The sequence below is a fragment of the Oryx dammah genome, unplaced genomic scaffold (genome assembly GCF_014754425.2).
Source record: "Oryx dammah isolate SB20612 unplaced genomic scaffold, SCBI_Odam_1.1 HiC_scaffold_7, whole genome shotgun sequence".
Classification (NCBI taxonomy): Eukaryota; Metazoa; Chordata; class Mammalia; order Artiodactyla; family Bovidae; genus Oryx; species Oryx dammah.
The window spans coordinates 5,630,061-5,654,195 of record NW_024070191.1 but is presented as its reverse complement, the minus strand read 5'-3'; the positions used below and the strand labels follow the sequence as shown (position 1 = coordinate 5,654,195).

The following is a 24,135-nucleotide window of genomic DNA, read 5'->3' as shown; positions in this document are numbered from 1 at the left end:
GAAAGGCCACTCTCATCCTGAGAAAAGCATCTTGAGATGGTGTTACCAACTGAGATTTTAAAATCTCTGAAGAAGCTGCTGGCTTAGAAATAAAGTGCCTACAAACCGAATATTCCTAAAATTCCCAAATATTATGGAAATTGAACTCCCAGTATTTTAAACAGTGCCAAAAAAGAAAAAATACTTTAAAAAATTGGGGGGAGGGATTTCCTTACTGTTCCCTTTTTTAACTTGGGGTATAGTTGATCTACGATATTACGTTAGTTTCAAGTTATAAAATAATGATTCAAAAATTTTATAGATTATACTCCACTTAAAGTTACTGTAAAATACTAGTTATATTCCCTGTGCTGTGCAATATATCCTTGTAGCTTATTTATGACAAGCCTGGTCCCTGGCTTACAGTGTTCCCGGAGTGAGGGAGTTGACTCTGAGCAGGCCCAAGAACTACAGCAGACAGTGGGGACCTCAGAAGAAAGGAATTCACCCAAATTTATAGGCACTGCAGGTGAAATCTGACAGCAGGGTCTTGGCTTGGCTTCCTTACCCCAAGAGGCTTTTAAAAATGTTACAATCTACGATTCCTTATGAAAACTTCCCGAAAATCAAACCTAAGGCCTAGGTGGTAAATTAGCATTCTTGCTGCACCTATCTAAACACAGCTAATGAGACCAGCCTTATTCTGTGATCATAAATAATCTTTCTTTGATTACTAGGGGAGGGACTATAGAAAAAAATTCCGTTTCTATGGGAAACTCTGTAGTGTTTACTGAACACCATTCCAGGACTTTGGATTTTAGCCACGTTCACTGAATGACTCTGCACCTCTGTGGCCACTGCAGGGAACTGGTGGATGCGAAAACTGCTTAGTCTGGTAGAGACTTACTAGGCTTCCTTTTCCTCTAGGAAAAAACCAGTTTCTATCCCTATCTGCACCCTGGCCCAGGTCCTACTGCCTCGCCCAAACTGCCAGTCCTTACTGAATTGCCAGTGTTTCTGGTTTCCTTCGGCAGCTGCCTACAATCTCCCAAACTAAAGTCTCGGCACCAACAGGAGCCAGCGCCAGGCGACGACCCCGGTCTGGCCTTTGGTGACCTTGCAGGCCCCTTTTTCCCTGGCTCTGGTGGAGCCATGGGCACTCCCGCCCAACATGAGCCCGGGTGGGCAGGGTCCTCTCTGAACAGGCCCCGGGAGCGTCAGGCACATGCCTGTGTGAGAGGTGGCCATATCTGTGGGCAACCTTGATGGAGCTCCTCAGGACACTTGAGAAGCTGTCCTGCAAAACTAAGGGGTCCTGAAGGCTCAGCTCCCGAGTCTTCATACAGTCCAACCGTCTAAGTCAATTGTTTGCTCCTTTTCACTTTAGGAATCTCTTTTACAATGCCCAATCTTCAGGGCCCGAAAACAACCAATCTTTGCCAACGGCAGATGAACCAGCATCAGCAGGAATTCCCCAGAGGCTATGAGACTCAGCTTTGCCTCACTCAGAAGGTTTACCATCACGTCCGAGTTGTTTGCTGAGGAATCACGTCCTTTTCTCTGGGACTGAGAAAACGGAATCTGAGCCCTGTGCACCTGCGAAACTGCGCTGGTTGGAAAGCCGCCACCCTCGTGTTTGAAGAAAAGGATAACTCCGAAGGACCACTGCTCTCCATCACCCAACCACCTTTCTTGCTCCACCAACTCAGATTCAGATGCCCTGCGCTCACATCTTCTTGCCCAAAGACTCTCAATGCCACCCTTGCGTCCCCGGCTCTGTGAAACCCCAGGGCTTCTCCTTCCCCCAGCGCTCCCCATCAAAGAGTGAGCTCCACGTTATAAGGGCCTGAATAAAACCATCTTCTGAATTTCAGTACATTTTGTCTGTCACACTACTACACATTTGTTTTAAATGTCTAGGAACAGAGTTTTAAGAAAGGCTGTGGATACCCAAGAAGCAACTGTCTCATTAGATCTTCTACTTCAGTGTTTTAATTTCCAATGTCAAGTTTGTCCTCTAAGGTCAATTTTGAATATAAAGCGATGAAGAGAGCAAGAAATCCTTGAATAATTAATAGAAACAGAATCATCCTATGCTAAAAGAATGCAGATACTAATATTCATTTGGTCATCAGACACTAAGTAAGTCAGACTAATTTATCAAGCACAAAACCAGACACTAGGGATATAAGAACAACGATTCCCGCTGTAAAGAGGGTGAGAAGTATTTTGATATAAAGTTATAATCCAGTCAAGCTACAGGTATCATCAGATTTATGTGCAGTCGAGAATACAAAGGAGACAAAACTGGCAGCCTGAAGGGGGAAGGTGGTCAGGAAATCTTGAAGGAAAATGTGGCCCAGGTAAGACTTGGAGGATGAGGAGTTTGGCAGGCGAGGCGGGACACGGTGGTCTAGGGGACAAACATGCAAAGGGAGGGACAGAAAGGGGCTCCTTTGGGGATCTGAGAGGGGTTTGTATGCATTTACCAAGATGTCACTCCAGAGATCAACATTCAGAAGAGAGTAAGTCTTGGGGAGAATTGTGGCAAGACTGGGAAGAAGGTGAAAAGAATAATAATCAGTTGAAAAAAAAAAAAAGCCTGGATGAGAGAAGCTGGAATGGGCACCAAGCCTTCAACTACAAAGACGCAATAGAGGCATGGGATTCAAGAAAATCAGGAGGAGGTGGAATAGAGGAACCTCGGTGTGGGGGTGAGGCGGCCTTGCACCTTGATGGACAATGGAGCGCCAGGAGAGTGCAGCGTGTGAGCGAGCTGAGCGGAAGGGTGAGGTCATCTGGGAGAAGGGGAGAGGGCGCAGCTTGGAACAGGGGGCAGCTCCAAGAAGCACTTCGGCAGAGCGGGAAGGGTTACGCATCAGCAGTGAATATCCTCTGTTTCTCTTCAACACAGACAAGAGGTCCAGAACTGGGCGGTGCAGTTTAAAAAGAGCTGTGATACTGTAGCAATCTCCTTCATAAAGAGACTTTTAGAAGACTTAACAAGTCACTTGGAAATGGTCTGAGTTCACAAAGGGAAGACGTTCCCTGACTCTTAACAGGTTGGTAGAAACGACGCCCCTTAGTTTGCACTAGTGGGCTTCCCTGGTGGCTCAGAGGTTAAAGCGTCTGCCTGGAATGTGGGAGACCTGGGTTTGATCCCTGGGTCGGGACTAGTATGTCTTGTGGGAGGCTCCACTGATTTTCTCATTTTTGAGAGGACACAAGAACTCTTTCATCGTCTGCAGTAGCTTGTGATGTTAAGTTAACAAGGCAGCCAGCGGTTCAAGGCACAACCTCTGTTGTCTTCTTGCACTCATGCTGGTGGGACACGGCTTGGAGATCCATAAAGTTTACCTGTATTCACAGATCATCTGGGGGCTTAATTAGATTCATCAGACATGAGAAGAAACATAAAGACAGGCATGTGTCTTAACACTGTAGCTGTAAGCGTGATGATCTCAGAAACGAAAATACAGCAAAACTGCAGTATATGGACAACCTCAAGAAAAGTGGAAACCTTCCTCCCATCACTTTCAGTATGTTAGTGAAGAATGTCATCGCCCACTCTTACTCTGCACACATCTACGCAGGTAAGCATTCCAAGGTTTCTGTTACAGAACGCCCATGACAGAAAGAAGAAAAACAAACTTCTATGTTTTTAACATTGTTGTTCATGAAAAAAAGAAAGCATAGCAGCATTCTGTTCCTTAAAAGGAAAACACTTGTCCAAATACAGCTACGCAGCACCAAAAGGTGATCAAAGCTGACACGGAGAGAGACTCTAGGAAATAATCCACTAACCAGTGAGGGAGAGCTCGCAGATATGAAACACGGTACTTAACTCTAGCAAAAGCACTTTCTGGAAGTTCTAAAGTGGTGAGTTCTAAAGTGGAGAGGGCAGGTGGAAGTGAGTATCTGGGAAATAGTCTATTTTGTTTTAATAAGATCAAAGGGAGGTCAAATGAAACAAACATACTTGTTTTAGTAGTGATAAAAAAGAAACACTTTAAAAATGAAACATTCTTTAAATGTTTTGGATCTAGGTACTATTTCATAAGTAAACAGTGGAAACACTTTTCCTAAAAAAAAAAAGTAAAGAGCTGATTCATGCTGATGTATGGCAGAAACCAACAAAATACTATAAAGCAATTATCCTTCAATTAAAAAATAAATAAATCTTTTTAAAAGTGAAGAGATAATCCATATCTTTGCCAAGATTATTGATTTCAATCACTACTAATATAAGACCCCCGAGGCATGTGGGCACTCCAGAATCATGTATTTCCATGAATTTGGACTGTAGAGAACTTTCTCTCCATTGTGTCTAACTCTTTGCAACCCCATGAACCGTAGCCCACCAGGCTCCTCTGTCCATGGAATTGTCCAGGCAAGAATACTGGATAGCCAATACTGGGTAGCCATTCCCTTCTCCAGGGGCTCTTCCCAATCCAGGGATCAAACCCGGGTCTCCCACATTGCAGGCAGATTCTTTACCATCTGAGCCACCAAGGAAGCCCCCTAGAGAACATAAAAGTGAGCAAATCATATAGGACAAAACATTAATTCTGAACAATGTCTTCAAATCAGACCTGAGAATTTTCTATTATCTAGACCCTGGCAGCCACATCATTTAAGTGTCTTCAGAAAAAGCTCAATCTATGGATAAGAGATCCCAGCTTTTTATACATAAGTAGCTCCCTAGATGTGTCCTATATAGTATTATCCCTTTGCTTTAAATTTGATGATAAAATCTATGCTCTGAAGCTGGCCTCACTGCAGAAAGCTGGGGCAGAAATCTTTAACTTGCTTAAGTGAATCTTTTTCTAACTTAATTGTCCTTTTTAATATATTTTTTCCTTATGTGAAATTTGTTTTTTAATAAAGATAATTACAGAGACTCTTAATATTCATGTTTTTTTTCCCCCTAAAAAACATAATACCTTTCTAAATGTTCTCAAACAACAATGCAATAATAAAATGATCAGTTTTATTGGTCAGTAAAGCATCAGTATCGATTTTGATACTCCTATGTTGGATAAAGATGAACTGTTTATAGTAAAAGGAAAAAAAAAACAAGCATAGAGAAAATGAAACATCTGTGTTATTCATCAATACCCGATTTGTTAAAAAAACACATACACACAAAAATCTTGATACTGTAAGATGCTTTATCTAACAAACTTAGTATCAAACGCTCAAACTGCCAGGGGTCAGCGCCTCCACCCGATTCCTGGCCGTGAGTGTGCTGGGGACCAGAGGCAATGGAGCCCTAATGCCAAGGAGCACACTCCTCAGAATGGAATGGCTCTGCCCCCCAAAGTTCCTTTGTCACCCCAATGTGACAGTGTCAGGAGGTGGAGCTTTGGGGGTGATGAGGTCACGAGCGTGCAACCTTATGAAAGAGATCCCTGTGCCTCTCCTGTCTGCCATACCAGCTCCCTGTGAGAAGACGGCCGTGCATGAACCAGGAGGCGGCCACGCCTGACCCTGAACCCACCCGGCCTTGACCTCAGCCTCCAGAATGCTCTTTATGAGCCGTCCAGTCTGTCAAATTCCATCTTGGCAGCCTGCACAAACTAGATTGGAGTGCCACAACCCCTTCTGCACTCAGGAACGGGCTCCAGGGAGAAGAGGGGCCAGGCGAAGAAGGAGGCAAGACCCGGGCTGCCCCAGTGTCCCAGAGAGGAGGAGGAAGGACCCGGGCCGCCCCAGTGTCCCAGAGAGGAGGCGGCGGGATCTGGGCTGCCCCTGTGTCCCAGAGAGGAGGAGGCGGGACCCACCGCCCCAGTGTCCCAGAGAGGAGGAGGGTGTGCACGGAAGGGTGGGGGAAAGGAGGCCCCACGGGGCTCCCCTCACAGGCCCCACCTGGGGCCCCTCTGTCTGTGCACCCCCTCTCAGACAGAGGACAACAGACGGCAGCCCAGAGTGACGTGAGGCGTCTGAGCCCACATAGCATGCTGCGGGAGAAGGCTGTCCAGCGTGGTTGGCCAGCCTGAGCCTGCCACTCAGCCCTGCTGCCACCTGGAGGCAGGTAAGGACCGCTTCAGATCCTACCCGCTGTGGGCAGCCTGAGAAAGACACTTGCTCAGACGGCTCAGTTCCTGTGAAGGGCAGAGTTCTTTCACCATATACTCTCAACATACCCTAAACTCAAAAAACCTGGCCTTTGGGAAACAAGTGGGGTAAATTTGGTGGGGGAAACGCAACTTCATGGGATGTCCGGGCTAGGGCTTCTACTCTGAGACAAAGGCATACCCTTGTCCCCTCTGGCCCTGAACCTCAGGGCTCACACCGTACCCGAAGCCTGGGTTCGGATTCCTAGTTTGCTATTTGTTGTCCTACCTCTGTGCTAAAACATCACCCAGTGAGCTGGAGAGACACAGTAAAAAACAAAAAGCAAAAAAACAAAAAAACCAGAAACAAAGCAAAAAGCCCCAATCTGACAGATGCTGAGAGAGATTTGGTGCCTTTTCATATTTTTATTTTATTTGCTTATTTTGGCTGCATCAAGAGGCTTGTGGGATCTCAGTGCCCCGGCCAGGAATGGAACCCAGGCCTTGGCAGCGAAAGCACCAAGTCCTAACCACTGGACTGCCAGGGAATTCCCTTCGGTGCTTTTTAAAAAAAATGAACAGAATTAGATTACAACTAGTGGATTTATTCAGAGGTAGAAAGCAGAAGACATTTCTGCAGAAAAATAAAACAGCATATCTTTAAAAAAAGTTTTTGAAAAACTGAAAATTCACTGATAAGGAAGGCCAGATTGAGAACCCCTGTACACCAGCCTGCCCGATTCACAGCTATTGTACGTTATCCTGACTCACCACTGATAGGTTCACTAAATCTGAACGCATATCCAAAAGCCACAAAGGCATGTGCCAAAATCTATGTGAAACGCCTCCAGCTTTATTTTCTACGAGGTTGCAATAACACCTCAGTGATTCTGAGTTGTGGCTTCATCTGTCACTCTTCTATTCAATTCCTTTCCATCTGAATAATGCTGTTTTAACTTCTTTTTTTTTTAAACTACTAATATCCAATAATTCATATTTGGAAGTATTTATTTGGAGAGTGGTCACTTTGAAACTGAGTAGAGAGAGTTGAGCAGATTTAAGAGGAGAAGCAATACATTTCTTGTGACAAGAGAGGACAGTGCTGCTCCTCCAGAGAAGATTGGGGAAAAACCTGCTGGGAAAACCAGCCACGTGTAAAGTGGACGCACGCTTTGTGGACACACACGTGTGTCTCCACATGTGCACGTCCTGACACCTTAGCAACGTGCAGATGACTGCTCCCACCCGCACTGAGGTTGGGGGAGAAGCTGTGAGGTCTGCAGGCCCTTCCCCGCCCTCTCCGGGGCCACTCTCTGGAGGGTCCTTGGCCCACGCGGTCCCTTCCGGGAGGCAGGTCCAGGCGTAACAGAGCTCAGAGGAGCAGGAGGGGGTGTCTTCCCAGGGCTGTCTCCAGTGAGAGGAGGCTCTTTCCAGAAACCTCCCAGCAAGACTTCCCTTCCCATCTCACTGGGCAGAAGTGAGTCATGTTTCCAAACTGGGCAGAGAGACGGAATGATGGAGATGCGCTTGGATCTCTAACTGTCTGAGAAGAGGGTGGGGGCAGGGGGGAGCCATCACATTAGGCAGGAACAGTCCCCTGGCACAGTGGCTGCTCAGTGAGGAAAGCATTTAGGGAGTTCCCTTGGTGGCACAAGTGGTAAAGAGTCCCCCCGCCAACGCAGGAGGTGTGAGAGACGCGGGTTCCACCCAGCAGCAGGGAAGGTTTCCTGGAAGGTAAAAGCACCCTACTCCAGCACTCTCGCTGGAGAATCCCATGGACAGAGGAGCCTGGCAGGCTACAGTCCACGGGGTCGCAGAGTGAGATACCCCTGAGCAGGCGTGCACGTTGGCGGCCTAGAGGTTAGGACTCTTCACTTCCAGTGCAATGGGTGCAGGTTCAGTCCCTGGTTGGGGGCTAGGGTCCCAAATGCCACACAGTGTGGTCAAATATATATATATATATATATGTAAAAATTTTTTAAATGCCACCAGAAAAAGAAAAAAACAAGTATTTAAAAGGAGCGGTGGGACACGGAGTTGCATGTCTTTTCCTTCTCTTCAGCTCCTTTACTCCCAGAGAATCCATTTTGTTGGGTTAAAGATGGCTACTTCAGCAGGTTCCTATTTTGAGGTTTTGCACAGCTCAGATTAATTTGATATCTCTAAGCCAGGTTACCAAGGTTACGATCCCTTGGCTAACTTCCCCAGACGTCATATTTAGTGAGCTAGCCCTTTGGAACCAGCAGCTGTGACTACATCCGGAACGTGCATCTGCAATCTGCCCAGTGTCCCAGAAGCCCACGGCAGATGCTAACGGGATGTCTTGCAGTGTCCTCTGCCTCCAGACCTCTGGAGGGGGTGGGGGCGGGATGGGGAGGGCTCTACCTTGGCCTCTACCTTTACTGGCCCAAGAGGACCGCTGGGAGCTCACAAGAGTGGCTTCAGCATTGGCCCGGTGGCCCTCATGGCCACCACTGCCCGAACGGGACACAGCCAGGCTTTCTGAAGCACACGTTAGAACACGGCACACAGCAGCCACCAGGCGCAGAAAACACAGGAAAGGAAAGGTAGTGCTCTTTGAAGATTCTTTTTTTAATGTTTTCTATATAAATATTTTTTTCTCATACACGAAAAGAAAAAGAAACAACAGCAGGTTCACGGAGCCACAGGCACTTGTTACACCTCCCAGCAGCAGCAGGTTGTCGGGTGGACTCACAGAGTCGCATCCGCTGGCAGACTGGACACCTGTCATAACGAGCAACCCCCCGCCCCCTTCCACTGCCAGCTCTGGGTGCGCTTTGCCAGGAATGGCTCATCAAAGCAGTTACAGATCCTGGTGCCAGAAATCTCGGTCCCTGCAGGCTCTGCCAGCTCCTCTCTCAAACCATCTGCAAAGGCCCCCACGGGAGGCGGGCCTTATCTTACTGCTCTTGGGGGTGTCTGAACAACAGGCAGTTGTTTACAGGGACGTTTACAGAGGGGGTCATCCTTCAGGAAGTGTGGCAGTTCTCCTAAGTGGGTAATAACAGCATGCTCGTGCAGAATTGTCAAGAAACAAAATAAATATCACCTGTCATTTGAGTGAGTCAACAGCTCTTTCAACTTGAAAGTTAAACTTTAAAAACAAAACAACCCACAAGATTACATGCTTCTAGCCAAGCGCACTATCTAGTGGCAGGCAGCCAGGGTCCTGGAATTACTGCAAAGGGTAAGAGCACATTCATAAAACAGCAGCGGCTCCTGCAGCGCAGTGGAGAGCTCGTTCAGGGGCCTGTGGGAGGAGAGGAGGCTCCAGGAAGCATTGGCTCTGGTTTACATCGAGACGGCACAGATGCCCTCTTTCCTAGATAGATTATGATGAATACGACATCACTGGGTGATGGTTAAAAGTGCTAGGAATAGTGTAAGATGAGAACTCAAAACAACAGAAGGGAAATGCATGCAGCCTTTATTCACTCAGTAAATATTTATAAAACATCAATTTTGTGTGTCATGCTGTATTACGAAGTGTATCAAAAGATTAAAGCTTGTGTCCTGGGAGGCGCACAGGCTAATAAAATATGTGAGAACAAGCAATTACTGGAACATATGCAAGTCATTATTCATCGTTTGTTTTCTACTCAGGATAGGAGATGTAGAAATTTAAGCACTTGATCGGGTATGTAGTGTCTTTTCTTCCTTCTCTTTGTTTTTAACCCCTGTTGTCATAAGGGTGGGCTTCCCGTGTGGCACAGTGGTTAAAGAACCCATCTGGCTACGCAGCAGACACAACATATGCAGGCTCAGCCCCTGGTTTGGGAAGATCCCCTGGAGGATGGCATGGCACACTCCTCCAGTGTTCTAGCCTGGGAAATCTCACGGACAGAGGGGCCTGCTGGGCTACAGTCCCTGAGTCAGACACAACTTAGCGACTCAAAAATATAATAATGCACTTGTACAATTTTAACTGTTGGGCTCCTCACTTCACTCTACATCTCCAAGCTTAGGAAGCCAGTTAGACACTCCCTACACTCTGACCCAGCGTTCACCCTCTCGTGACAGACCTGCTGGGTACAGGGGGCTCCAAAACAAGACTTAAAAACAGACCCTCTTAGGGAAGCTGTGCTTTCTTGTCCAGTTGATGACTTACAAGAAAAACTGTGTTAAGGCTAATAATATTTGAACAACAATAACAAAAGTAAAAAAGTAGTAGAAGAAATACTTTGGAGGAGAAAAAATCCCACATATTCATACACATTTACTGTATAACTAGCATTAACGTTATATTTATCTTCATCAGGTTCTATGTCTGACAATATTAAACAAGCAAAAGAGAAAACAGGTTACGGTTTATGCTTGTCCTTCTGAAAAGATGGCAGAAATATATTTCCTTGCCAAATGAGCCACATATTATAAGCTAAGATTATGGAGGTAATGGCACTGCTCAACTGGAGTCTCAAAATAATAAAAGGTTCAACGAATTTATAAGCATATATTTAAAGTAATAAGCTTAAAAAAGACAGTTTCCCACCAATGAACAAGATGGCTTTTCCCATTAAAAGTGAGTACTAAACCAAAAAATCTCTAATGGAAATAATAGCTCTCAGATTTTGTAATTCTTTATTGAGTTGTATCTGTTTTCAACTCTTTAAGAGATGGTTAGCATGTCTTCTGCAACCAATGACTTGAATGTTCATCTTAAAGATTCTGCTGACTTGGTCTCTTGTTGTTCTTTTCTCAGAGAAGGATTTATCCTGTCTCTAATTAGAGAAAAAAAAATTTTTTTTAATGGCCATTAAAATTCACCCATTATGTCCAGGAATGACAGACTAAGTAGTTCAGGACAACCTCCCCACCGTGAACAATCAGTAAAGCTGGACTAGACACAGACGCACTGCTGGAGATGCTGCCAAGCTGAGCAGACAGCGAGTCACGGAGCACGAGAAACCTGCAGGTGAGCCTGGGGGACAGCTGGCCGCTCCGAGAGAGGAGCGACCGCAGACGGCCTCGGCTCTCGGCAGGAAAGCAGGCCGAAACACACAGGCGTGTTGGAGGACACGTGGCAGCAAACGAGGAGGAACAGCAGACAAGGGAGACAGAGACCGAGGAAGCCAGAGGATGCAGATACCGGGCTTAGAGTTGGAAACAGTATGATTATGCACAGAGAAATAAAAAGCAAAATAAACAATTTTGGCAGAACATTGGAAATTTAAAAAAATCCAAATAGAATGATGAGAACTGAAAAATATAATCAAAGAAGCTTTAAAACTTGATATACAGGTTTATCATAATAATAGCACTGCTGCTGCTGCTAAGTCGCTTCAGTTATATCGACTCTGTGTGACCCCATAGACGGCAGCCCAGCAGGGTCCTTCGTCCCTGGGATTCTCTAGGCAAGGACACTGGAGTGGGTCGCCATTTCCTTCTCCAATGCACGCATGCACGCAAAGTCCTTCAGTCATGTCTGCCTCTGTGCGACCCCATGGACAGCAGCCCACCAGGCTCCTCTGTCCACGGGATTCTCTAGGCAAGAAGACTGGAGTGGGTCGCCATTTCCTTCTCCAAGAATAGCGAATAGTGATCTTGGAGAGGCTTGATCAAGCCTCTTGGTGAGGGTGAAGGAGGAGAGTAAAACAGCTGGCTTGAATCTCAACATTCAAAAAACTAAGATCATGGTATCTGGTCTCATCACTTCATGGCAAAGAGATGGGAAACAATGGAAGCAGTGACAGAGTATATTTTCTTGGGCTCCAAAATCACTGTGGATGGTGACTGCAGCCGTGAAATTAAAAGACGCATGCTCCTTGGAAGGAAAATTATGACAAATCTAGACAGCGTACTAAAAAGCAGAGACATCACTTTGCCAACAAAGGTCCATCTAGTCAAGGCTATGGTTCTTCCACTAGTCATGTACAAATGTGACTTTAGTTCAGTTCAGTCGCTCAGTCATGTCCAACTCTTTGCAACCCCATGGACTGCAGCACGCCAGGCTTCCCTGTTCAGCACCAACTCTCGGAGCTACTCAAACTCATGTCCATTGAGTCAGTGATGACATCCAACAATCTCATCCTCTGTCATCTCCTTCTCCTCCCTCCTTCAGTCTTTCCCAGCATCAGGGTCTTTTCCAATGAATCAGTTCTTTGCATCAGGAGGCCAAAGTATTGGAGTTTCAACTTCAGCTTCAGTCCTTCCAGTGAATATTCAGGACTGATTTCCTTAGGATGGACTGGTTGGATTTCCTTGTAGTTCAAGGGACTCTCAAGAATCTTCTCCAACACCACAGCTCAAAAGCATCAATTCTTCGGCACTCAGCTTTCTTTATAGTCCAACTCTGACATCCTTGCTTTCTTATGTGGCTCAGCAGGTAAAGAATCTGCCTGCAATGCAGACACCTGGGTTTGATCCGTGGGTTGTGAAGATCCCCTGAAGAAGGGAAAGGCTACACATTCCAGTATTCTGGCCTGGAGAATTCTCAGTCCATGAGGCCACAAAGAGTTGGAAACGAGTGAGAGACTTTCACTTTCACATCCATACATTACTCGTGGAAAAACCACAGCTTTGACTAGACAGACCTTTGTTGGCAAATGTGAAAGTTGGACCCTAAAGAAGACAGCATCAAAGAATTAATGATTTCAAACTGTGATATTGGAGAAGACTCTTGAGAGTCCCTTGGACTGCAAGGAGATCAAACCAGTCAATCCTAAAGGAAATCAATCCTGAATATTCATTGGAAGGACTGATACTGAAGGTCCAATACTCTGGCCACCTGATGCAAAGAGCCAACTGGAAAAGACCCTGATGCTGGGAAAGATTGAAGGCAGGAGGAGAAGGGGGTGACAGAGGATGAGACTGTTGGATGGCATCATGACTCAATGGACATGAGTCTGAGCAAACTCCGGGAGATACACAAAGAACAGGGAAACCTGGCATGCTGCAGTCCATGGGGTCGCAAAGAGTCGGACACAACTTAGTGACTGAACAACAACAGCAATAAAAATAGACCTCTACGGGGGAAGGGTGAAAGGGAAGACACCCAGAACAAAAGAAGGAGATGAAAAAGGAAAGGTACATACAAATACAGAAAAATCATGAGGCATGGGACACAGAAGGCAACACATGGAGTGACTCCTCAGAAGTAAAAGAAAGAGAAATGAGGATTCTCCGAAGCGGAGGCAAGACCGCAAGTCTGTGACCCCGGAGCAGGCTGACAACAGAAGCAACCGAGGATGAGAGGGATCCGCCCCAACTGCCGGATGCACCGCATCCTTTCCAGGCTACTCCCCTCCCCAGGCTGGGACCCCTACCCACAGGCTCCCCGATTTCCAGCCCGTTATACCGTACAGAACTCAGGATTCACAGCCTCACAGGCTTGCTCTGCAGGGCTGCCCAGAAAGGACATTACCTTACCTGCAGGTGTTACCTCACGTTTAAGATTAAAAAAGATCATCAGGGTCCTGAGACACATGTGTTTTAAACCATTTTCATAACTACAGAAACAGTATGGATGCTAGCTAGCTCTCATGTGGAAACACAAAAATACGATCTTATATTCTACACATGAGAATTCTCTGTTCCAGTAGAGGCATTAGCAGATGAAAGATATTTCCTGTAAAGCTGCTCTGTGGTTTAGTCACTAAGTTGTGTCCAACTCTTGCGACCCCATGGACTGTAGCCCGCCAGGCTCCTCTGTCCATGGGATTCTCTAGGCAAGAATACTGGAGTAGGTTGCCATTTCCTTCTCCAGGGAATCTTCCTGATTCAGGAATGGAACCCGGGTCTCCCGCATTGCAGACAGACTCTTTACCAACTGAGCTACGAGGGAAACTGCTTTATTCAACGTTAAATCCAGTTGAAAGATATTTTTTTTAAAAAAACTGTCAACAATTGTTCCGTTTGATGGAATCTAATCCCTTAAATATATATTTATACATAAAAACATGACTATGTTAAAAAGTCTGAAATTTCAGCTTAACACAGGCTGTTTTGAAATCTGATAAGGAATGCAAACAAGCAGGTAAGACCTCAGTTTTGGTGGGGGAAAACAGACATGACTGGACAGCAGCATAACCCTCAGGACTAGCATTTCATTGGTAAGTCACAGATCCGAGGCCTGTATTTAACTCACCAATACAACTCTTGTGTCATTCCACAGTCAGCTTTTAACTCCAGGCAACTAAACTCAGTGCTTTCGCCGACTTGCTATCACATAAGATACCAATGTAAACACTGCTCCCTACACTCATATTCAAAGATCTCAAACACTGCCAGGAAACTGTATCTTTAAAATTTTAAATTGAATTTTTAAAATGTTGTTATTGCTCTTCGTTTTAACCTGTACAGTGATAAACCATGACCATTCGTCTCTATGCTGCTGCTGCTAAGTCGCTTCAGTCGTGTCCGACTCTGTGCGACCCCAGAGATGGCAGCCCACCAGGCTCCCCCGTCCCTGGGATTCTCCAGGCAAGAATACTGGAGTGGGTTGCCATTTCCTTCTCCAATGAATGAAAGTGAAACGTGAAAGTGAAGTCGCTCAGTCGTGTCCGACTCCTAGCGACCCCATGGACTGCAGCCTACCAGGCTCCTCCGTCCACGGGATTCTCCAGGCAAGAGTACTGGAGTGGGGTACCATTGCCTTTGCTACCTAAATTCACACTTCTAAAATACTTAGCCATTAAGCAAATAAAATCAGGATTTTGTTTTTGTTCTTGTTTTCTTAAAAGTCTAAAGAATAAAATCAGTTTATATGAGAAGAGTTCAGAAACAAATAGAACTTCTTCCAAGATAAATTGCTTGTTTGAACTATACCAGACATAGTCCCTAAGGCATAACAGTGGTTCCAAACTCTGTTTCATATTAGAATTAGCTTAGGAGGAATCTTTAAGAATTCTAGTAGCCCAAGATGCACCTCATATTAAAGACATCAGGATGTCTAAGGACATGAGTCAGGTACCCCAACAACTTCAGATCCCCGAGATGGGATAAAGCAGGGGGCCACTGCCCTCAGGCGTGATGAGCGCTCGATTCATTAGAGAAAAGACTGTGCGGTGAATGAGGACGAGAGTAATGGATGAGGACAAAGGTCTGTGGAAGAGAGGGAATCCGGGTTGTGTCCTCTGCCCTGAGGAAGACAAGGTGAACTGTCTGCGCTGGGAGCCAGGTTCCTTCCTGAGGCAGCAGACTGTATGCATGGGGGCTTTCACAGGGAACACCGACTCAGAAGGTCTCAGGCAGAACCCCAGAGTCCTGCCACTTAAGAGGCCTGCAGGGGGATCAGACCCAAACAGACACGTCTCCAGAGAAGACATCCAGGTGGCCAAGAGGTACACGAAGAGAGACTCAACGTCACTCATTACTAGAGAAATGCGAACCAAAACCACAAGGAGTTATCACCTCACACCTGCCAGAACGCCCATCATCACAAAGTCTGGAAACAACAAACGCTGGAGAGGGTGTGGAGGAAAGGGAGCCCTCCCGCCCTGCTGGCAGGAAGGTAAACTGGTGCAGTCACTACAGAGAACAGTATGGAGGTTCCTCAAAAACGAAACATAAAGTAACCGCTTCTGGGCAAATACTCAGATAAAATCCTAATTTGCAAAGATACACGCACCCCAGGGTTCACTGCAGTGCTGTGTACAGCAGCCAGGACGTAGAAGCAATCTGCATGTCTACTGACCGATGAACGGATAAAGCAGTTGTATGGTGTGCGTGCGTGTATATAATGTGCTGTGCTTAGTCGCTCCATCCTGTCCAACTCTTGGAGACCCCATGGACTGTAGCCTGCCAGGCTCCTCTGTCCAGGAATTCTTCCGGCAAGAATACTGGAGCCGGATGCCATTTTCTCCTCCAGGGGATCTTCCCAACTCAGAGACTGCATGAGTAAAGAGGTTGTGTGGTGTAAGTGTGTGCATGTAAAAGTAATACTCAGCCATAAAAAAGAATGAAATAAAGCCATTTTGCAGGAGCACGGACAGACCTAGAGATAATCATACTGAGTGAAGTAAGTAAACAGAAAAAGACAAACACCACAGTAGATCACTTATCTGTGTAATCTAAAATACGATGCAAATGAATTTATTTACAACACACAGACTCATGAACACAAAACATGGTTCCCAAAGGCTAAGAGGGGTGAGAGATAGACTAGGAAATACGCAGCGGGGAGGCCCTCCATCAGAGTCTTTCCCGTGGAAGCAGCAGGGGCCAGTCCCCTTCAGGGTGGACAGGACCCACGGGAAGGAGCAGGGCAGGACAGAGTGCGCACATAACAAGCATCAGAGTGAGTGAGTGCTGGCCCAGCTCTGGCCCTAGTTTTTCCAAAGGAAAGGCTAAGCGGCCACACGGCACTGAGGAAGATCGGGGCACAGAAACCCAACCTGGACGCGGTCACGGGCCCCTGGCTCGCTACAGGGGCACCGGGACAGGCCGGGCAGGTCTGCAAGCTGCGCCAGGCTCAGGGAGGTCACCAGTCATGACACGGAGCTGGTGGCCCGGGGGGCTTCACACATGTCGGGGGGCTTGACAGTTCCTTTCCCTGTGAATCTGTGGCTCCCCCTAAAAACTGGCTCCTTCCTGGTTGCTGCATGTTTACCGCTGCAGCTGTCTTATCACTTGGATTTCGGGTTTCACTCTGTTATAGTTTCTCGGCCTCATTAAAAACGTGGCACAGGATAACAAGGGGCTAATTCAAGAGCTCGGCCGTGAGAGCAGATGTTGAAGGATCAACAAGTGTAAAGTCCTCCTAGAGTGGCCCACGTGAGCCTCAGCAGGTGGGCCTCAGAGCTCGATACCCTCTGAGACAGTGCGGGGAGAGAGGAGAGAGAGAGAGAGGAGAGAGTGCGTGTGCATGAGCAGGTTCCCAGGCTGCAGCCTTGGAAGACCCAAGTCTCAGCACAAAACCGTTCCCTCTGATGGCTTCGGGTCAGGCTGTGAGCAGCTCACAAATCCCAGATGGCCGGGCTCTTCACCTCCTACCTAGTGGCTGCTTACTATTCAGATGATAGAACAACAATTGCTGGCTCGCCTAACACTCTCTGCTCGAGGGAAGCTGGTGGCGTTTTTACAAGCGAGAAATGCCCTGGCAAAGGGCGCAAGGAGGTTGGCTCCACCAGTAGTAACTGTCCTGAATGTAAGCAATGCTCTTGGTTTTATTGTCAGAGTTTCCCAACATCCACCCATAATTAATTTTTAAAAAAATCAAATGCAAGCTGAACAGAGCCGTTTACGTGGCATTAACCCAGGGCAGAACATCACGGCACGGCAGCAGTGGAAAGTTTAAGACAATGTTTGCACACACTGACCTTCTGGCCTCTCCCCTTCTTCCTGGATTCCTCCCGTGGTCTGAGGAGGTCCTGGCAGCCTTTCCGTGAGCCGGCCACAACACCGTGCCCTGTTGGTCCACTTTTCACACCTAAAACCCAAGCGGATTGAAGATTAGCTACAAGTTTACATGGCCTGAAATACTAATGCAACTTAAGCCAAATAAATTTTTTTTAATTAATTCACTTATTCTGGCAACAAGAAAGTATAGTCTTTGACAATAAACATTACGTACTGCTTGCTCTTTGAGGTCTAGTTATAACATTCCATTGATTATCCTCCAATATCCCAAGGAATTCACAACTCAAGGGTCAGAAACCACCGTGCCTGTTGCGTGACAACGCACTAGTCCCACAGAACCCCGCCTGTCCAGCTGAAGGCCTGATGAGCACCGTGACGCCCACAGGGGCTCCCCTGCTGGCCTGGTGGCTAAGACGCCCAGCTCCCAGCGCGGTGGGCCCGTGTACCACCCCTCACAGGCAACTGGATCCCACGTGCTGCAACTAAGTGTTCTCATGCCACAACTGAGACCCCGCACAGTCAAATAACAATTTTTTTAAAAAAAGATGCCTAAACTTTATGTATTATTCAAACTCCGATTCTTCAGTTTTGATCTAATGATCAAAAATCAGCTTCTCCGAGAAGGCAGTTCTGTATTAGAGGAAATAAATCTTAGCTCTGGGGCAAGTCTGAGTTACTCTATAAAACAGCCTTTGGTACAAAGTTTCAGGTTACAATCTATATAAATGAGAGATGGTGATTTTATGTCCCACAAACTTACACCTCAGACCAAACTCTTGTCCTGAAGACACACAAGCCAAATAGAATATATGTCAAATGAGGCTTCGTCAGATGCTAAATGGTGTAGAAACGCTAAGTAACCAAAAGTGGAGTGTGAGTTATTTAACTGAAATGATTCACCTACAGCTGCAGCTTTGGATCATGCTCCTTGATTTCACTCTCCTCCCCAAAGAGCCTGCCTGCTGTGTGACTTTCCCGGCGCTCTAAAGGACTCTGCAGACCAGCTGCAACGCACACAGCTTCACAGAGGGCACATGGCAGCCTTGGGTGACACTCGGGGCCCAGCCACAGCCTCCCTAAAACGCCTTCGCCTTTGGACACCAACACGCTTGTCAACAAGGTGTCTACACTCAGGAGCTGCCCACTGAAGATGTTTCAGTTCAGTTCAGTTCAGTTCAGTTCAGTTCAGTCGCTCAGTCGTGTCCGACTCTTTGAGACCCCATGAATCGCAGCACACCAGGCCTCCCTGTCCATCACCATCTCCCGGAGTTCACTCAGACTCATGTCCATCGAGTCAGTGATGCCATCCAGCCATCTCATCCTCGGTCGTCCCCGTCTCTTCCTGCCCCCAATCCCTCCCAGCATCAGAGTCTTTTCCAACTCTTCGCATGAGGTGGCCAAAGTACTGGAGCTTCAGCTTTAGCGTCAGTCCTTCCAAAGAAATCCCAGGGCTGATCTCCTTCAGAATGGACTGGTTGGATCTCCTTCAGAATGGACTGGTTGGATCTCCTTGCAGTCCAAGGGACTCTCAAGAGTCTTCTCCAACACCACAGTTCAAAAGCATCAATTCTTTGGCGCTCAGCCTTCTTCCCAGTCCAACTCTCACATCCATACATGACCACAGGAAAAACCATAGCCTTGACTAGACGGACCTTAGTCGGCAAAGTAATGTCTCTGCTTTTGAATATACTATCTAGATTGGTCATAACTTTTAGACACACAGATATTGCCCCATCCTTAGAAGGAAATGGCAACTCCAGTATTCTTGCTTGGAAAATTCCATGGACGGAGGAGCCTGGTAGGCTACAGTCCACAGGGTCGCAAAGGCTCAGACACCACGGAGTGACTAACACTTTCTTCTTAGGGAGCTTGCAACAATGTAGAAATAGAGAAATGAACACAACATAAGGATGAAAGGATTTAAGAGCCATCGGGAATTAAAAGTCATGGAACATGAGAGTGACTGCTGTGCAAGTACTTCCAATAAAATAGGACACTCTGATAAAACAGATATAGTTAAGTTTGGTGGGTCTGACTGGCAATGTTCAACTCTTCCTTCAAAACTGAGGGTTTAGCTCAGTGGCAAGAAAATGCAGAACGATGGTTATGCATTTTGTTGAATTCAAACTAGTCATTTGCAACTTGGGGCCCTAGATGCTCTAAGGCCAGGTTCTAAACCACCTACGGGCGGTCCTAAGATGGTCGAGGAATAGGACGGGGAGACCACTTTCTCCCCCACAAATTCATCAAAAGAACATTTCAACGCTGAGCAAATTCCACAAAACAACTTCTGAATGCCGGCAGAGGACATCAGGCACCCAGAAAAGCAGCCCACTGTCTTCGAAAGGAGATAGGAAAAAATATAAAAGACAAAAAAAGAGACAAAAGAGGGAAGGACGGAGCTCCGTCCCAGGAAGGGAGTCTTAAAAAGAGAGAAGTTTCCAAACACCAGGAAACACTCTCACTGCTGAGTCTGTGGTGAGCCTTGGAAGCACAGAGGGCAACATAACAGGGAGGGAAAATATAATAAATAATTAAAACCCACAGATTACGAGCCCAACGATAACTCCCCCAGCGGAGAAGCAGCGCAGACGCCTGCACTAGCAAGCAGGGGCTGGGCAGGGAGGCGCGGGCTGCATCACTTAGAGTAAGGATCTGGCCTGAATGCCCCAAGGGCAATCTGAGCGAACTAACTTGGGCTAGCAAACCAGACTGTGGGATAGCTAAACCACCTACGGACCCTAATACTGGACTCCTTTGGAGGCTCACACCAGTCACGTGCGGATCCCATCGCGCCCCCAGCAGTCTTGGAGTTTTGCCCTGTCCTCCCAGTCCTCTTACAACCCCAGGTGACTGCCCAACCCTGGTGAAGGTTTCAGCGTCCAGACACCTTACTTGGAGCGAATGGGTTAGCGGCCGTGTGAGAGGGTATTCTGTACACAGTAGCGTGTGCTAAGATTTGGCTATGCCAAGTTTCTTACTTTTATTCATTTTGCCTCAATTCTAGCTGAGAACAGGAAAATAGGTTGTAAAGCATTCTGTGGGCTTCCCAGGTGGCTCAGTGGTAAAGAATTCTGCCTGCCAATACAGGAAACGGGTTCAACCCCTGGGTCGGGAAGGTCCCCTGGAGAAAGAAATGGCAACCCACTCTAGTTCTTGCCTGGAGAATCCTATTGGCAGAGGAGCCTGGCGGGCTACAGTCCCTGGGGTCACAGAGTCAGATATGACTTAGTGACTAAATAACAACAAAGCGTTTCGTAGACATAAAGGTCCAGAATACGCATTGTCGCTTAACACCTAAGACAAACATTGCTAATGATGTGTTTTCACAATCATGCAGTCACAGACTGATATCAGCAAATGATTTATGTAGTTATGTTAAAATATCAGTTCACAAAGAGCTACAGTCATTGACTCATGTCTTCAAGGATGTCATCAGTGAACTGCAAGTAGTTGAAAGGGCCAAGAAAGGAGAGAACAGGTCGATCCCATTCCTTGCCGCGGCTCAGTGAGCAGACGCCGACCCCTAGCGTCCTGGCTCCCCCACCTCCTGGAGACCCTTGCTGTCTGCTCCTCGAGTGGGCTGTCATCACCTCAAAGGTGATTTCACCACAGCTCAGAAAGTCATCCATCACTGAAGTTCCTAATTTGATGCCTCTTACGGAGACCTCCCAGCTAAGACGCGGCTTGATAAACCCAGCACCTAGTGGACGTCTACCGTGAATGCCTCCGGGAACCTTCAGCTGGCCTGCCACGTCCACCCTCTATCTGCTCTTCCTCCAGCACACCCCCGTACGATGAGTGTTATCAACCATCCAGGACCAAAGTCATAAGTCCCAGACTCTCTTCTCTCCTCATGTTCATTCTTCATTACACAAGTGATTCACAGCCTCCATTTCAAAGGGAAAAAAGACCAAATACAAAGGGAAAAAATTCATAGCCCCAGAATGTTAATCATTAAGTTATGCCTGCACTTTCGCCAATTAAAAATCTGTCTAGGTTATCAATATCAACAAGTACTGATACATCAAGATGAGAAAGTGACCCCAGCTGCCTCTCAGAGGGCATCAGTTAAACCACTGCCTCCCCTCACCTAGTGGAGATAAGCAGGATTAAGAACTATTTCAATACTGAGGGGCAATCTCTCTGGGTCAGAACCACGGGCAGGCAGCTTAACACACGGTTGAGAAGAAACATTAAATTTCTTCAGAGATGGTCCACAGCAAGGTCCTGCCCAGGGCAGAGCAACACAAAACAAACTCTTACTCTCCACATCCATCCTCCTGCACACCCCACCTTCCTACTGCCAAGATACAGAATTAAGACTAATAACACTATTGCTAATAATATATTTAAGCGATTACTATTTACCAGAACAAGACACTCTGCAAGATCAAAGATCAAAAAGGTTTGAGAGGGTTGATTTAAGGGTCTATAATTTCAATGACAAAGGCATACACTATGACATTTTAACACTGTCCCAATGGGAAATTTCTTCTGAGCTCCTGAAATCTGAATAAAGAATTACTTAAGAGTGATGTAGAATGCAGAATTTTGACTGTGGGAAGAATGTCCTTTCTATACATACTTTTGGGAATTGGAGTATGTGCAAGTTCGCAGGTTCTATGCAAGCAAGACTCAGCTGACAATTCACACACACACACACACACACGTGCAAGTTCACAGGTTCTATGCAAGCAAGACTCAGCTGACAATTCACACACACACAGCTGCCAAAACATCAAGTTCATTTTGTTAACCAAGAAGAAAGCCAAACTAAAATCTAATCATAATCTTCAAAAGATGATGTGGCATCATTTCCTTTATAATCATTGTACAGATAATTAAAACATGGATGTTAAACAGGCAGATCAGTTTTAATACCATATAACCTCTCCCATTGGGAGTCACCTCTCCATTTTTTTGAAATCTCTGATCCTCGTATGTAGATTAACCTGACCACATGTTCCCTGCACGTCTAAGCTTGAAGGAAAGGGACAGAGCTTCACATTATTGTTACCCTGCTAGTGCTCACGTGTTGAACATAGCAGGTGCAGAGTACACGTATGATTAATTAGGAAACAAATGAAGTCAAATAATCAACAGGTTCTAACACCTTCCTTGTAGTCAGCCTTCCCGCTAAGGCTGAGTAACCTACATCGAGCTGCCAGGACCGCTTAACTCCTCTGGCAGGTTCCACAGGAGAGGGTATGGGGAAGCACTCAGGCTAAACATGACACCTTAGAGACAACTCCTGTAAACCCTCCTCCCAAATGCTAAGTGTTTGGGCAACTGGCAAAATGGATTAAAGAAATGAGCTGTAACTGGTGATATCACCAGCTTATCAGTCAGAGTAAGGGATGCCAGGAATGTCTCTCAGTTAAATTCAGGGATGGGGTAAAATATCACAGGACCCTCCTACCCCTGTATGAATAGGGCAGCTGCCAAAGCTGGTACCTGCGGGTCATATCCAAGACTTGGTCCCCAATGGGTGTATGAGAAACCACAGGGCTGAGGGCTTTCTAGCAGCCTGATGCTGACCGGTATCCATAAAGGAGCCCTGAGAATCCTGTCTACCTCTTGAAAGCTTTCAGATCAGGTGCAGACAGAGGAGCCTGCGGTGCTACAGTCCATGGGGTCGCGAGTCCATGGGGACACAACTTAGCGACTAAACCACCATCACCACAGTTAACTTAAAGGACAACGCCTGAGACTTCAGCACACTGATCTGATCTGTGGACAGTCCCTCATTTGCGTGCCAAAATGTTTAATAAATATCTGTGTGTCTGGAGACTTGCCTTCAACAAGAGCTGGTAGATGGAGCTCGGGTCATACAAATGTGCTAAGAAGCCTTCATCAACCTCTATTAGCAACTATTATTTATGAAAAAGAACCTAATAACTGGACAGAGCCGAACAGTTTAGATAAGGCATGTCTATGCTGACACGCAACTCCATCAACCACAGACAAGCCTCCATCAGACCAAGGGACCGGGGGAGGTTGTGGGCATGGGAAGGATCTCCTTCTGCTCTTGCCCATGGCCACGCGGCACCAGTGGAAGGAAGCCCTTCAGCGACCTTTGTTAGTGAGGAACCTGCAATGGCCCGGCTGTGCAGTAGTTCAGCAGGAGTCAGATTTATCTGCTTGACCATGAAGACCCACTCAGGTGGTTGCCTGAAGAGCTGTGGTCAGAAGTCCCAAGCAGGGAAGGGGAGGGAAAGCCATTTCCACACATTAAGTAACAAGCATCTTTATACACTTCCTGTCCTGCAGTGCCAGAAGTTAAAACCGTGGGATCTCAATTCTCATGAAAATTTAACATAATCTATTTCCCACAAGCCAGCTACAGTTCCAGCAACGACTTACAGACCTTGAGGAAAGGGCAAAGCACACATTTGCTCAAAACCCACGTGATTGCAAAACCGAGGCGCTTCATCTGCACTGGGAGAGCCCGCTACAAAGAACAGGCGGGGGACACTCTCAGGGGATCCCAGAGATCTTTCCTAGGCAAGCACGTGCTCCAGCATCTGCTCAGGGAACGGTAGCAGGATCTGGCAGTCCCCATCCGTGTGAAACGGCATTAGGTGAAATCCCTAAAATCTTATTACGTGGCATTGGGAAACATTAACACCAATTTTGGTGACGAGAGCTCTCAATCTGAACTATTATCTCTCCCCGAAAGGAGAATTCTATCCTCATTAGAACTGTATTACAAAACACTTTACTGAACTTGTGAGTTTCATCAATAAAAAATTTGTGAAAATGGTTTTCTCACTATACCTAC

General features: G+C 46.6%; 1 protein-coding gene across 5 annotated transcripts in view; it reads right to left on the bottom strand.

Annotated features, from left to right (window-relative positions):
• Positions 1–24,135, bottom strand: part of MCPH1 (microcephalin 1) — a 225,654-nt gene that overhangs the window by 162,965 nt on the left and 38,554 nt on the right. For all 5 annotated transcript variants that reach the window (XM_040243213.1, XM_040243210.1, XM_040243212.1 and 2 more), the window contains exon 9: positions 17,312–17,421. In XM_040243213.1, coding sequence (XP_040099147.1) covers positions 17,312–17,421 — 110 coding nt within the window. The remainder of the gene's footprint in view (positions 1–17,311; positions 17,422–24,135) is intronic.